Source organism: Cariama cristata, unplaced genomic scaffold (genome assembly GCF_000690535.1).
Source record: "Cariama cristata isolate BGI_N322 unplaced genomic scaffold, ASM69053v1 scaffold6502, whole genome shotgun sequence".
Taxonomy (NCBI): domain Eukaryota; kingdom Metazoa; phylum Chordata; class Aves; order Cariamiformes; family Cariamidae; genus Cariama; species Cariama cristata.
Window position 1 is genome coordinate 73,624 of NW_009604356.1, and position 16,191 is coordinate 89,814.

The 16,191-nt window shown below is 34.9% G+C and overlaps 1 protein-coding gene across 1 annotated transcript in view; it reads right to left on the reverse strand.

Annotated features, from left to right (window-relative positions):
- LOC104158003 (contactin-5-like) overlaps nucleotides 1-16,191 on the reverse strand; it is a gene marked incomplete at its 3' end in the record, with an annotated part of 66,132 nt that overhangs the window by 21,883 nt on the left and 28,058 nt on the right. The window contains exon 4 of the mRNA XM_009695560.1: nucleotides 4,568-4,670. Coding sequence (XP_009693862.1) covers nucleotides 4,568-4,670 — 103 coding nt within the window. The remainder of the gene's footprint in view (nucleotides 1-4,567; nucleotides 4,671-16,191) is intronic.

The following is a 16,191-nucleotide window of genomic DNA, read 5'->3' on the forward strand; positions in this document are numbered from 1 at the left end:
AAAAAACTCATATATTTCCATTTATGTCTGCTTTTAAGTTGCATGTTAAAATAATAATATTAAAATCACTTATCAGATAACTACACTCCAAAGTCACAAAGTGTTAAAGAACACTTGGTTGGTTGTCACTGGAACTGCTTCATTACTGAATATGTCACGTGGTGGGGACAGAACTTAGAGTTATTTTACCTATCATCACCACTACTTTCATATCTTTTTAATGGGGAGCTAAATGAATAGATTGGAATTCTTCCTTTTAAAAAAGTACATGAAAAAAGAAATGAAAGAATTAACCAGTTGCCTCCAGATGTTCTTGGAAGCAAAATCAGTAATATTTGAGAGAAAATGAAAATGGCAACCTGATGTCACAGAAGGCAGAGCCCGAGAAATTGTATTTCTGGAGCAGGAAAAGCCAGGAATGTTGTGATCTGTGCAAGCATGTCAGCTGGTAAAATTATGGTTTCTTCACCAGAACTTAGCCAAAGAACAAGGTCATGATCTGTCTTTCTGATTTACATAACAAAGGTAAGCTCTGACATTGAAATGATAGACTTGCTAGACTTTCTAGGATTATGTGGATTACAAACAACAACCTCGTTACCAATAAGCTCGTTTATTTATTTTACCAAAAAATTAACTCAACTTTTTAAATAACAGAAGACACAAGCAGTAGAAATTGTGTTAGTCAAAAGCAAATATTAATATACTTCTGGTTAAAATTATTTTTCATAAAGTAGATGTTTTGAATTCTTCCATTCAGTAGGATTTAAAGGAGATTTTTTTTCTTTTTTTTTTTTAATTAGTATTTTAACAATGCTTTATGTAAATCTTAATCAGGACTTAGCAATGATGTAAATTAAAAAAATGTAGTTCTGTTCCTATGAAAAGTTCAAAAAATAGAAGATATTAATACTTTGTTATTGCCAGTAGTTTATTTTAATTATTATTTATTAAAAAAAATATGATCCTCTGTCTTGTTAGGAAACAAACAAAAATTCAAGTGTTTACAATAAAAGTAACATAATTAACTGGGTGGCAGAAAACATATCTTTATGCTATATATACAGATATATATGAAACATAGATGTAATCAAAACACAAGTTGTTGTGTGGATGTGACAGTGAATACGGCTATAAAATCAACCTTTCAACAAAAGTGGACCAGCAAAAATATCCAGCACAAATCACAAAACATCACTAATTGCAAAATGCACACTGATATATAATACAGTCAATTTTATTTGACTCCTCTGTCTGTCATGTCTTTTGTTACACCTCAGCGGTAAATCATGGATAATTGCAGTGATTTCTTAGCCAATGACTGATGCTCATTATAAGCAGGATTATCTAACACAAATAACATCATTTTGAGGTATTTCACTGCCGTATTACTCGGAATTCTTAACAACAACAAAGTCTATTTATAAGTGGCATCTGTAACACAATATTTTCACTTGTAACTGTATCAGCTACGTATTGCTTTGGTCAGAATAAAATCCTTCTCACAGAACTTCTGTCTGTCAAGCAATTAAGACATTTGATTTTAGTTTGGAGACAAAGCTGCACAGCTCCAATTTACTTAATTCCTACAGCCATAGTGACTGGCAGTTCTAAATAAACACTATTAATAAATCATTAATCTGTAACTAAAGACTAAGCTCTTTCCGGAGTATTTGCCAATGTCTACTTCAGGAAATCTCACTGGAATGTCTGTCGTTCTCATAATTACAGCAGAGAGAGCAGAGCAAGCGTTTCAGACAGCTAAATTAAAGCATGAAAAAAGCAGCATCACATTGGTTTTGAGACTGTAATAACTTCTGCGTTATTTACAATAAGAATTCAAAACACCAAATCTAAAAATGCTAAATAAAGAAGGAACAAATTAGTTACTGAATCAGTTTGGTAATGGGGATCCATGGCAGCGTAACAAGATCCTTATAAGCTATCAGGAATGAGATGGGGACAAAAAAAGATAATTATGAAAATGGATAGGAAATCTGATGCATTTTTACCTCCCACCTCAGTCTCCAGGTTTCAAATGAGGCCTGAAATGTCATTCATGTAATTATTACCATATCGGGTTGAAAGCAATTTCAACTCAGCTGATTTGATTGTGCATTAATGGCTGCGAAAAGAAGATAAGGAATGTGCATGGTAAAAATAGCTGCCCATTACAATAGCAGCAAATGGGGTCAACTTATTAGATAACCTTAAATTCCTTGATCGTTCAGATGGCTTTGGTTTTTTGTTTATTAAAGGTTAATGCCAGATATGAACATGGAAATAAGCTAATTAAAGCCTTTCCTGTCAACCTTCACCTTCCTTACGTGGGTGTTTGAATAGTGACTGGCTCTTTTTGAGAGTATGTGCTAAATCTCAAGGTGCTGATGATGGCAGGTATCAGTAGCTGCATTTCTTGCCTGTCAGCGATGGTTGCGAAGGACAACATGTGGCATACCTCCTCTTCACTGGAAAGTGACAGTTGACTTGTAATCTGTCAGCAACTGCAATTTAATTCCAGTAAAATGAAGAAAACAAGAACTAACATGTTGGTTACTGCTTCAGCCATAGCCAAGAGTCTAAAAGGGCCTTGTTGCCAACTACTGACCCGGCAGAAAATTGGTTAGTGTTGCTGACAGGAGAGAGCCTGGAGCCACCAGCCTCTACAGAACAGCCCCTTTCCTCATATATTTCAGCATTTCAGGGAATCTCTCCATTTATTTCTTTTCTGTCATCTCTCATGTATTTCTTTCCTTATCTTTACTGTATGAAATATAAGACTTGTGTTTTACCATACAGAAGTTCTCCCCTGACATCTTCTTTCTAAACTGCTGCTTACATTTATGGTGGGAATGAATTTGCAAAAACCGCTGTTGCTGTCTAATGGCTCCCTGTACGTGGGCTATGATCTCCCACATTTTGTTTGGACTGGTTTGGCTATGTCCTGTCTCTCCTTCAACTTCCCTGGGCCTAAATAAATACAATTAAAATACTTTGTCAGAATTTCTCTGTAATTATTTGTGACCACTATCTGTTGACCTGCTCACTGAGAGTATCTGGATGTTGGTCAAACAGGAAAAACAGACAAGAAAGGAAGCAAGTTTAAGACATATCTCATCCAGCAGTAAATAGGAACTGTTAAAAGAATCTAAACAAAAAAATCCAGTGACCAGTGACTCATGAAGGTCAAAATGACTATAAAAACATTTTAAAAGTCCTCTCGGTTAGTAGAGACAGACTTCGAAAGGTTGCTCTGGAAAACCAGACCTGCCAAGCAAGCTGGAGTGGTGATCCTCAGGAAAACAGACTATTGTCTTAAAACTACTTTCCTCTTATGTTTTGTTCCTACTTAGGTAAATAAGTAAGAAGAATTGGTATGGAAGATACGGTACTCCCCAAACTAATTGATTTGTAAGGTTCCTCCACAGGAGTTACAAAGACAAATCCTTCCACTACTTCTTAATCACAGCCAGTCTATAAGGAACCTGTATGTGCCTTGAGAAGCTATCAACTAGAAACCCAAGCAGAATGTATGATACTGAGCAGCGTGAGTTTGTGGGGTGGGAGGAAGATGTCCAAAAGGAACACTACTATAAAAAGGAACTGAAAAGAATTCAACACAGTGAGATTTCTTTCAACACACACACCTCCCCACAGAATTTGGTGGGGTAAAAAAAAAAAACAACAAACAAAATCCTACCCTTTATGTTTGTTTATATGTCTCTAGTGAAACATCACTGATGGAATACCTCTTTTTAGCTACATGCATGTACAGAAGGAACAATAATTTCTTTGAATCACTAGAATTGCTTCTTGGTTCTGTCTGACTGTATACTACCCTTGCCACCCTTACTCTCGGCAACAATAGTAATAGTAACTGCCGCAACAAAATAAAAATATTATCAATTTCATCCTGTATTCTGTGATCTGAATAGTGTATAGAAGTACTTTCACTTCTTATTTAATTTGTATGAAATAGCAGAGGTATTTCTAAACCTTTCTCCCTCTAAATTGATTTATCAATAAACATATAAAAAAGCCCTTGACATGAATACCAAACACCTGTTCTCTAGTAGTGCTATTAGGTCAGGCAGAAACCAGAGAATTGGCACTGCTACAAGGTGTATTAGGACATGTTTAAAACACTGTGCTCTTAGCTCCATATATAAACTATGCATTTGGGGAAAAAAGTGCTACTAACCTTGTTTATCTCCAACTATGATATTTTGGCAGAATAAACTCTAATTTACTGATTTATAGTATCACAGTGAATAAATGGGTGAGTCTGGTAAAATTTTCAATAAAAAAAAACAAAAACTTTCCTCTTTTTGTTTACAAGAACATTACTTTTCATTTTGACAGAAAGTCTTTTAACTTGAATGAATTACTGTCCACAGAAATGGCTGGGCAGGGAATTCATAATTAGCTACTTAGTCAATTGGTTACTTTGAGCGTGCAGTAAGGACTGTCTGTGAAAATGAAATCCAGCAAAATAACGAAACCACAAATTAGGCATGTCACATCTTAATAAACAATGATGTCTAATTACGAAAGAATCTGTACTTACTTGCCAAGTGCAAAACACTCCATCTTAACAGTAGTTCCCCTTGCAGCTGTAACTGTGTAAGGAAAATGAACTTCAATTTTTGGTTCATATTCCCCCATCACACCTGGAAAACAAGGAATGTTTAAAATATGAAATATCATCAGTTTTCCATTTGTTGAGATTATCACAGAAAAACCCTGTGATTTGCTTTTCGAACCTGCCCAGAAGTAAAGCTAGTAATTGATGGAGATAGCCTCATTTGATCTGATATGCTCTGCTCAGGTCCAGTACATATTCTAAAATGCCCTTCAGGGTTACCAACAGCACAACAGTGAACTTAAGAAAAAGGATTTATTTTCTCAAACATGGGTTAATATTTACATTTTGAAAGATTCAAGCAGGCAATTAATTTTAGAAGGGTGAGAATTTTCATAGACCAAAGCTTTGTTTACCAGTGCAGTGACAATTATGACAAATAAATCAACATATCATGCTGTGTTCGATGGAGGCCCTTCTAAGCTCAGCAAGAAAAACTCAAATGATGTGAGAACATTTGTGTACACATATACAAACACAGATATGCAAACACATACAAAGTTCAGTTATTTCACTTTCAGTGACTCTTTTAATTTGGGAGATGATTAATTTTATCAGGACAACATGCTTAGTATGGTAAAATACAACTAGAAAAACATTCAGGAATGAGAAAAAGATAAACATTGAAACCAATAGAGTTATCTGGAATTTGCTGTGGAGTGATTGACAGTTTTGGAGAATGACAAGAATTTAGGAAATAAGAAATGAGTAGGGAAGGGAGACAGGTTTTATAAGGTGAGGTGAGAGGTTTGTATTTGATGCGGCCTAGAGGAAATGTCATAATCAGCATGACAGGAGAAGAATATGACTCTAACAGCTGTGTTTGGTTAGACAGAAGATGGGCTACTGCGGTACTCAGGAATTTAAAGCTATATTAAACACAGTAAGAATTGTTCAGATTTTTAGATGAGGAAAACAATAAAATTTGACTTGTGGACACAGTAGCAACAAGACAAGTCTGGTCTAAAACTATAAAAATCAGTCAAGTCCCTAAAGAAATCTAAAGCAAGCAAATAGGAACAACAAAGGAAAAGAAAGGAGAGGGAAGAGATATCTTATGCAAGGAAGAGAAAAGAAAGGAGCACATGGAAGCAGGGGAATACGAGATTTGCAGCTGAGAGAAGACCAGTTGGCAGAGCGATGGAAAAACAACTCACAACCCATTAGAGCAAAAAATAATATACAAGGTTGAAATGGTAAAACATATACTTCTAGCCCTTCAAATGTTCCTTATGAGACTCAGGAGTTTCCAGTGGGGATGTGTTCTCTTCCTCCTGTTGTCCCACAGGCTTCTGCAGTTTAGATCTGGGAGGAAGTCTAAACATATATGCTTTTAAATATGTCTTTAGGGGCTTAAGTTCAGTTAGGAAATCTAAATGTGACTGACATGTGAATCACATAACAGAAGCAGAAAGCATAAAATGCTTTTAACTCAAACAATGTAATTCTATAAATAATGTGGCTTTATAAGTAGCGGTAGATTTCTTTTTAAAAAAATATAATCATGCAAGTATTATATATACTAGCGTTAGTGATCCATTTTTCTTCAAAAACATGACTAAATCAATGTTTTGACATTGCTTTATGAACTTGTGGAGAAATCCTGCCCCTTCTATGAAAAGGCAAATTCTGAACCAGTTCTGTCATTAAATCTTAAAAGGTACTTTTTTGTAGAAAAAAGGAAATAAACTTTTGTGTCCTGGATTTGAAAATAAAGTCAGAGCATCAACCAAATTGTTGTCAATCAAAATGTTCCCTAGCCTAGACTGAAATTATTCCTATTCTAATCTGTCACAAAAATATATATTCCCAATGGCTTGTATTGTGTTAATAAATTTAATAATTTAATTACACTCCTTGTGATTTCTTTTACTGTTTTCTGGCTTTTTTTGTGTGTGATTATGATCGCCACTTTCTGATTCATTTCAGTTGAGTCATTCATGATTTTATATCTGTCATATCCCCTTTTAGCTATGTCTTTTACAGAATGAAAAATCCCAGACTATTAATCCTTCTTTACAGTGAATCTTTAATAAACTTGTAATCATTGCTAGTGCCCATGTTGCACCAGTTCAAGTTCCGTTCTATCATTTTGAGATGGGAAGATGAGAACTGCACAGCAATAATGAAGCTGTAGATCTTTCTATTACAGTTTTTTTTTGCCTTTTTTTTTGTTTGTTTGTTCTTTGTTGCTTTCCTCATGATTCAATACTATTTACCTTTTTACACTTGAGCTGATGTTCATCCACAGTGGCACCCTAATCTCTTTACTGATAATATCTAATAAAGGTATTATATTTTTAGGTTTAGGTATTATATAAATTTGCACTGGGTGACATTATTTATCACCTATCCATTCTATTATCATTATATCCTTTTGTACCTCTCCACAGTTAGTTTTAATTTTAACTATCCTTAAAAATTTTATATGAACAAGCTTTTCTACCTCTGTGTTCATTTCCTTTTCAGATCATTCATGTGTTGAATGGTGAAGTCCCAGAAAAGTATTCTGTTGCTTTACTGACAATCTCCCAATTCTCCAAACTGATCAGATGATACTCCTACAACAGGAGGATTTTTTTTATCTGTGGTTAATTCAAAATGGGTCTGTCCTTCAGCACCTCTGAGAACTTTATTTCTTTGACAGCCTTTGATGAGTGACCCTGTCAAGAGCTATTTGATATGAAAGCGCACAGTGTTACCTTGACCATGCCTATTCATATCCTCTCAGACTCTTCAGGAAAGTTGTATACAGATTGAAGCACGACTTCCCTCTTTAAAAGCTGTATTGTATATGACTGTATGGTAAGATTATTGTATGGTAGTGTAATAAATACAATCCTAATAATTGTACTTTTCTATGTATTTTCTATCAAAACACTTGACACAGAAATCAGACTTAGTGGTCTGTAGGAGTCTCTTTCTTTAAAAAAGCACCTTTTCTACCAACACTCCTTGTAGGCCTGAGGAGCAGCGAAGGAAAATGGTACATCCCACTTCCTTCCATATGTGAGTTTGATCTTGGGGATTTGTTAGTATGTATAATGTCAATATTTCTTCTAAAATTTCTTCTATTGAAACTTCAGTTATGAGAACTTCAGTCTTGATAGGGGAATCTCTTTAAGTTCCCTTGTGATGAACACTCCTGCAAATAGTTCATCAGGCTTTATGATGCAGCCTTATACTCCTGAGGTGTTCCTTTTAAATCTCTGGCATATGTTGACTGTATGTACTTGCTGACAGGTTTTGTGATTCAATGAATTTTAAAAAGTTTTTTTTTGCTTTTGTGTAAGACTTTGTTCCTGAAAATTGTTGTGTTGAATACTATTAAACAGTTGCTTTTTTTAACCCTGAAAAAGATGCAACTTAAAATAGGATTAAATTGTCCTTGCCTTTAAAAAAATATAGTACTTATGAACATACCTGAGGGATAATATCATCTTTCAGATCTTATGTTTTTAACTTACATTAACTCCATTTAGTTGGTGCAATCTGTACAAGTATTGAATGTTCTTTGTGAGTCATGTCATAATTTCATATTCCTAATAAAACGCAGATTTACTAATGCTTTGTAGCATCTCCTGTTCTTCTGGGTTACTGTTATACCAACAAATGACGTGCCTGCATCAACTGGCAGAAAAATGTAGAAAAATTACTGAGCAATTGCTTGGTGGCCCTACGAAAATTAGGGAAAAAAGTCTATTATTGCAAACGGATATATTTCATCCTAATTATTTATGATTTTTGAGACTAAGGAGGCCATTATAGTTGCATAGACTTCAAGGGAATTATCAAGGTCTTACCTTTCCACATTACACTATAATTGCTTTGCTATGGCTGTTGTACCTCCAGGCCCTTTATCTTTCCCAGTTTCTGTTTTGGTTGCTATGAGTCAGTAATGGTAAAACAAACCGATCTGAATTTCCACCAAGATTTTTGTTCATTAGTATCAGTTTCTAAAAGCAACCTGAACTTTTAAGAAATATTGAAGCCTTGAGTTATGTGCATTAGAATCAATCTCTTTCAGACTTATATACATGACTCTCTTTCAGAGGGTTGGTTAAAGCCATAAAAAATTCTCTCAGTCGTTTTTTATTTCCAGTTATCAAACATGAAATATAACAATAAATAAAATTGATCAGCACAGAATAAAAACATAATATATGATTTTCAAGTGGGTAACAAATCACAGAGCTCATGTGGTCTAAGCGCTATAGAGGAACAGGCAGCTGTTCTCAACACTTCCGCGCTCTGCCTTCCCATGAAAATACCTCCTTTCAGACAATCTTTTACCTTCCCAGAGATGATCCCCATGATTAAGTCTTCCTCAGGCTAATTAGTTAGTGTACTACACTCTCTACTTCACAAGCTGTGCCTTTCAGCTGGGTTCAGATCTGGGTATGACAGTGCTGAATTTGTAATTGGTAAGAAACACACCATTTCAAAACAAATCCAATTTACCAGATCTTGAAATTTTGTTTGGGATTAAAAAAGGGGTTAAAAGCCAAACTTTCCTGTTTGTTTAAGTAAATCTTACCCCCCAGGCTTTATTCTGAAACAAGTCATCTCATCCCACCTTACATTTTCCAATCTCTGGTTCTCTGCCCTTTCAGTGAGAGAAGGAGACCTCTCCACATTTCTGTGCAGCAAGCATCTTCCCTAGCTGGGTGACGTTGAACTGAGATGAAACACTAATAACCCTTCTGTTATATCACTGATCACTGAAAAGGCACTGATTGAAATAACTGAACATATCCCAGGACCAAGCACAGCTTGAACTTGTTAGAATTAATGGTTTGTTAATCACAGGGGCAGAAATGGAACTCAATATTTATAGAAGAGATGATTTCCCTAGTCCCTCCTTCAGATATTTTTTTACAACAATGCAATTATCACAGAGCAATTATTAAATATTCTCCAACTCAGGTAAAGAAAAATCTTCATAAATTCAGGTTTAATTTTAATAAGTGGTTTCATTTAACAAGTTGTTCCTCTGACTTGGCTGCAATTCTGTGACTTGAATTCAAATCTCCACTACCCAAAATGTCCTATGAACCCTTAGCTACACTGTTGTCTGCATTTTAGTTTTCCATCAAAAAACAGAGAAGATACAATTCGATAAATCACAGTAATATGATGAACACTGACTGTGAGGTTCTCACATACCACAGGAACAGATGTAATAAAATTTCAAACATTTACAGATATTACTACAGCTAAAACTGTTTACATTATCCCTTGTGAGCCATTTAATGAAAATGGAGAATGGAATAAAGTAGCAAGATCAGTTTCTGGTTGCCAGTCCTTTCAGCTAAGAATAAGCAAAAGAGCTACAGATAGGATATCAGTCATTATCACTTTGAAAAGGACTGCTCTACCTCTTCATTTAGCCTGCCACTCCATGACTTTTACAATGTCAAATGAAGAGGCAGAAAAATTGTGAGTCTATGACTGTATCCACACAAGAAGAATTTTTGCCTTTATGGGGAAAAAAAAAAACCAAAACAAAACAGTGCTGAGAAATTGTGACACATCATCGTACTCCAGCTGTGTAGAGGTTAATGCTCCTGTTCCATTAGCCTTCCAGATTTTAACTACCCTCTTGAATCTCCCAGAACATAAGCTTCCATGATGGCTTCTTAAACGCTTTCAGCTAAAATGATTTGGGTTTGTTTCAAACTGTTTAAGTAACAGCTCTTTAACTTCAGAAACTAATTTTGAATGGAACTGGTTACAGAGAATACTTGAATAAGTGGCTGATAAGCTTTTATACAGTAGCTAGAAAAGAATATAAGATTCCCAGTTAAATATCATCAGGGTGCTAGGGAGAAATGAATGCCAAAGATTTCTTATACTCAGGATAAAGATTAGGCACAGATTTATACTTGCCATTATTTTATTAGCAAAAGATACAGCCCCCATAGTTCAGCGATTAAGAGTCTTTGCCTGAGAGCTTTGGGTGAAGTCCCTGGTCTTAATCAGATGGTGTAGGAATGTTAATCCAATTCTCTTACAGGCTGGATAGTGCTCTAATCACAAAATTGTTGGGGTTTCTTATTGGTTTGGATGTTCCTCTTAATTTCTGGGAAACCTCTTGAGGAGTGATGAACTTGTCTTGCTGCATAAGAATTTTATAATAAATTTACAGAGCAGAAATTGAGTTTCCTACCACAGCGTAATTATGATCTGTTGTGTGAACATGTATCCAAATCCAAGAATACTTTTACTAAGAAACTATGGCAGGAATAGTCATGTTTAATTTCTTCCTCTATCAATAACCTGTGATGAAAACTATTGTCTATTATGTGAGTCTTTTTGTCACAAATGTATATTTAGCATTTTCCCTGAAGACTTGCACCATTAGATGCCCCCAAATACTTATTTGGAAGAGAGACCCCTGAATACACATATTTACAATAACAGTAAATTCACAGCACAAACAGAATTAATTCAAATATAATGATGATACCCACCATTATATCCTGACTGCAGCAGAAATTTTCAATGCATTGTGAAGAATTTATTGACTCATCTGCCATTAATCTTATTCTAAATGGAAGGACCAGTGCCTGCTGTAAGTCTCTAAAAATTTACTGTGGGAATGGCTGTTTTATGATAACTGTCCACAATATTCCTTCCACTTAGATATCTCTTAGCCAAGTTTTGAGCTATAAATTTATCCTTTGAGAAGCCCTAAAAATGCTCATGTGAAATTGCATTCTGCAATGCACTGAACAGTAAAGTACCAACAATGTTCTCATATATTACTCAGAGAGCAAATCCCATCACGTATCACTGGATGGAAAGAAGTCTTTACTAGAATCTATCCTAACATCAAAGAAAATTTAGTAATCCATTTTCTGGGAAAAAATATCTTAATGAATACAGCACAACAAGGGAATAAACTCTTCTTTAATTTACAACTAGGGGATAAGATGTTCATGTATTTCTAATTACAGAGGTATAAATGTAGAAGAAGGTCACATTTAACCAAAACAAAGTGTTTAACTAAAGCTTAAACAAAACTTTCCTCTTCCCACTTTGAAATTAATTTTTATACTATACTTCATTTCATTAGTCCAGCAGTTACTCTCTGAACTCTGCCTAGAAAGCCCTTTCTAGAAATAGTATTCCTACCTTGAAATATTCTAAAAATTATTTATAACTAATAAATGTCATGTATACACAAGAGCTCTATACCTCTCTTAAACAGTGAATACAACCAAAAGCATTTCATTTTCAATTGTAAGTGGGTGTATTATGATGGGAGTAAAGGGAATTGGAGCCAAACCCTAAGGACACAAAACCAATGAGGTAAGCTCAGAATAAGCAATGAGGGGCCGAGTGGTATTTTCTCTAGTTCTTCAAACAAGAGGCCAAAATTTCTAGTCTACAGTTTGGGCTGCAGAGCTCTCTGTTTACCTGTGTTTGAAAACATCAAGCAGCAACTGTGACCAAGATTGCTGGCTTTCTCTATGTAGAGAAGTCACTGTTGAGTCATAATCTAAACTTCAATCCATCAAATTTCTCACATATATGTAATTTAGCATCTAGGGTCTTCTGCTAAACCCACCATATCTGGCATTGGATGAAACCAAACTTTACCCTTTCAACATTCAGAGATGAGTGAGGGCACCTGAATGGCTTGCATACAACATTCCAGTATGAAGATTTGTGCATACATAGTTGTATGGAAACATGATAACCTAAATATTTTCACTGACTACATATATAGATAATTTTTCTGAGCAGCCATACACATCAAGAAAAATCAGGACTCCATTACACTAGACAACATGCCATCGTGCTTGAGAGGCCTAAGAATATGAGTCAACAAAAAGCCAAAAGAACTATAATTGCTTTTTTGTTCCACTTCGTTTTTACAGCAGAGGTGATTGTGCTGAACTTGGCACAAGAAATCTGTGGCAGATTTCTATTAGGCATAGCTGGCCAATGTTTATTGTTCCTCCTTTCCAATTGCCTGCTGTTCAACCAGATCAGGCTCACAAAAGCTATTCAGAAACCTGGAAAATATTATTTAATCTAAATGATTAGGGGGAAGATCTAATTTTCATGGGATTTCTGATTATCTTCCTGATGGCATGTTCACAGTTCTTGAAGAACCTAATTTCTCCTATAGTAAGTGAAATAATTGTTTGTACTTCAAATATGACCTTTAGCTCCATTTTTCTTGCAACCTGCACTATGCTTTTACAGGACGAAAACAAAATATTCCATTTCCAGTTAGGTACCAAAAGTGTCAAAATTGTTGCAGTGTCCAGAGAGGAATTTTTCATTTGCTTCTGATCAATAAGGACACGAAGTAATATTGCTCTAACACTTACTGTTATCTAATTAACTGGAAAGAGCTTCCTAAATGGGAACTTTTTTTCACTTGGGGCTCCTCATATAACCGTGCAAATACAAGCACCTATTATTTCCTCAATAAGAAATAACAGACTAACACTAACATTTCTCCTCCATTAGCCAGAGCTATTGAAATTCTCATTGTTTTAGACTCAACAGCAACAAATCATCCTTGTTATAAAATTACTGCAGTCTTAACCTCAAGCAAAAAAAAATTCAAAATCAAATTATTTCACTATGTTGACAAAAACACCAAACTGACAAGTCATTCTTATTTGAACATTATGTCATAGCCCATGATTGCAAAGCAAGCAGTCACTTGTGAATTTGTATCTAAGACCCCGAGACAGTAAGATACGTAACATTAGATATGACCGTTCTTAATAATCTGGAACCATTTGCAACTACAAAGGTTATTTTTGTTATCAATTTGCACAAATTTTAATTTAGTCACTGTTAATTAAAATATTACCAACACACTTCTGTCTGAAATCTTAATAGCTACAATTTGATGCAATATAACTCCTAAACCTGAGTTGAATTTAGAGGAGCATTTTTTCTCAAGTTCATTTATTTTATGCTTTGTATACCCTATATATGGATCGGTTAACTCTTTCCATTGTGTAATAGTTTCATAAATCATCAGGTGGAGAAGTAAAACAAGAAAACATGAGTGCAGAAGATGTGCAAGATGATACATGTCTAGAATCTTAAATTACTTTAGCTAATTAAAAGAAGCAACAACTTCATTTCCAGCAGATAGTGTTTCTATAAACTAGTGGGAAAATTTAGCAATTAAAACTCCTTGAAAGATGTTATCTTAGCAGAGTTCCAAATAAACTAAACACAAAGCAAACTGTTTCACAGTGTAAGAGTTCTTGATCTACATTGAATGCTGGAATCTAATCTTTTCCAAACCTTTCCCAGTTTTCCTCCTGAAATACTCCTCTGGGTTCAGCCCTTTTATATTGTCAAAAGACCATCCCAGGATATTTTCTTTATACTCTTTTTTAGGCTAAATCTTTTACAAATAGTATCTTTGAACTTTTGTGTGTTGTTTCATAGTGCACTTAAGCCATGCTGCAATCCCTATAAAACACTCTGTAAAGGTTTATTTTAAAGGAGCCCTGCATAAAACTTCCTGCCTACCTATAGATTTTCACTGAGAGTTCTAGTTGGAAGGACTGCTGGTGCTGACTGTAACAGATTTTCTAAATGGAAAGAAATATTACTATTTCAGGGGAGGAAAAAAAAAAAAAAAAGGAAAGCCAACCTGCATTTTCTTCCACCTATATTAATCACAGCCCCCCCCCCCCTTATATATATGTCCTTGTTTTCTTTTTTAATTAAAATAAGATGACATGGGGGTTTTTTAATCCTGACTTTTACCCTATTATTTTTGACAACTTTGCAGTGGGATCTAGGCACAAGAGCCAGAATGAAACGGACAAAAAGTGTTTCTTAAAAATGCCTGTAACCCAAGAAAGATGTATTTTTATTAGAGAAGAGCGGAGATTGTGGGAAGTCTTTTATTTTCAGTTTCATAATGACCCATCATTAAAATATCTCACTACAATTTTAGGGGAGAAACAACATGTTCACTACAGGAGTAATGGCTGTCCAGGGACATTGCCATTTTATCAGCCTTCCCCTGGAGCAGACCTTGTGACTGTGATGTCTCTGTCAGTGCTATCACTGTATACCACTAGAGATCAAACTTGATTTTGCCCAGACAGTTTGGCTCTGTTTAAAAAAATAAAAGTAGGGTTATTTCAGGGTTGAGTTCTGTCCTGGAGCATTTCAGTTCCCACTTCCACTTTCCAGCCAGTCTTGCATAGTTTGTATGGACTTGCACAATTCAAATAAGAGACGTGTTTGGACACTTAAAAATATAAGTTAATGATCTTGCAATACAACCCACATGAAAGAGGCAGCCTACAAGGTCAGAGTCTCCAGAAAACCTGGCAGGTTTAAGTCACAGCTGCATAAGGATTTTCAACTCCCATTACAATCCAGGTATGCTTTGTGTCTTCTAGAATTCAGCTCCATAGGAATAAAGACATTAGAAGACAAAACTGGTAATGCAAGTTGGAAAAAAAAAATATAATCTGTGCATTTCTGGAAGGGAAAAACTGACAGATCATAAACATTAAGGTTAATCTTCAAGCAAATCTTTTTAGTGCTAATTATCAGTTAATTAACAACTATCAGCATTCTCCAGGGATGGAAATAGTCTATGTCTGTGAAGCTGTTGATTTTGCTCTACTTTTATTTTTATCTATTAATTATTACTTTACTATCCTATACCATCCCTTTTTATTTCCACCTTTGGGGAAACTACTATGACTTCTTCAAAACTTTTCTTAGTGTTGGGAAAGAGATCTTTAGATAACTCAGTCACGTTCAGACAACACATCCCATGGTTCAACCCACATAAGCTCATGCAGAACACATTCCATCATGGAAAAGTAGAAATGAACATTCTTAATACCTTGATAACTATATGTTCTGTCTTTATGTGAGACTATTAATCACAAAGAATTAATCAATAGAATTAGGACAGACAAGGTTAAGTTCAGAGAACTATGATGACAGAAAAAAAGTTTGAAGGTCAAGGTCTGCATTCAGTTACATGAGAATATGTCTGGTCAGATACACAGACTTCTCTTGAGGTATAAATTAATTTTCTCTAATGGAACACAATAGAAAGTATCCTCTGATTGTACAAGTTCCATCTGAAATTGTACAGATTCTCTTTTTTCCTGGAAATTTCACTAAGCAGAGCCACTAGGCAGTATCTACACAGAGATAAAATGAAGAATTACTTAATTCTCTCCAGTACAGTAATAATGTTAAAGTTAACATCTTTTCAAGAGAAATAAAAAAGATAAAAAGAGAAGAAAAACTGGAATGAAAATGTATGAACTTGAAATAACTGCCTTATGCTATTAGGCATCAAATGTTTTATACTCCCTAGGTTTCTGTTTCCTAAATTTGAAGAGGTTTTCTGTTGCTTTTATTAGTCAAGATAATTTACTGCTCCCAATCAGCATCCAAGCCTGCAAAGATCCATTTTAACAACACTGTTTATTATTTGTAAACAGTTATTAAATAATTCCTCAAAGTTTCTAATGCATTATAAAGGCAGTTAATGAAATGATGCATAATTTTTTTTCCTGCTG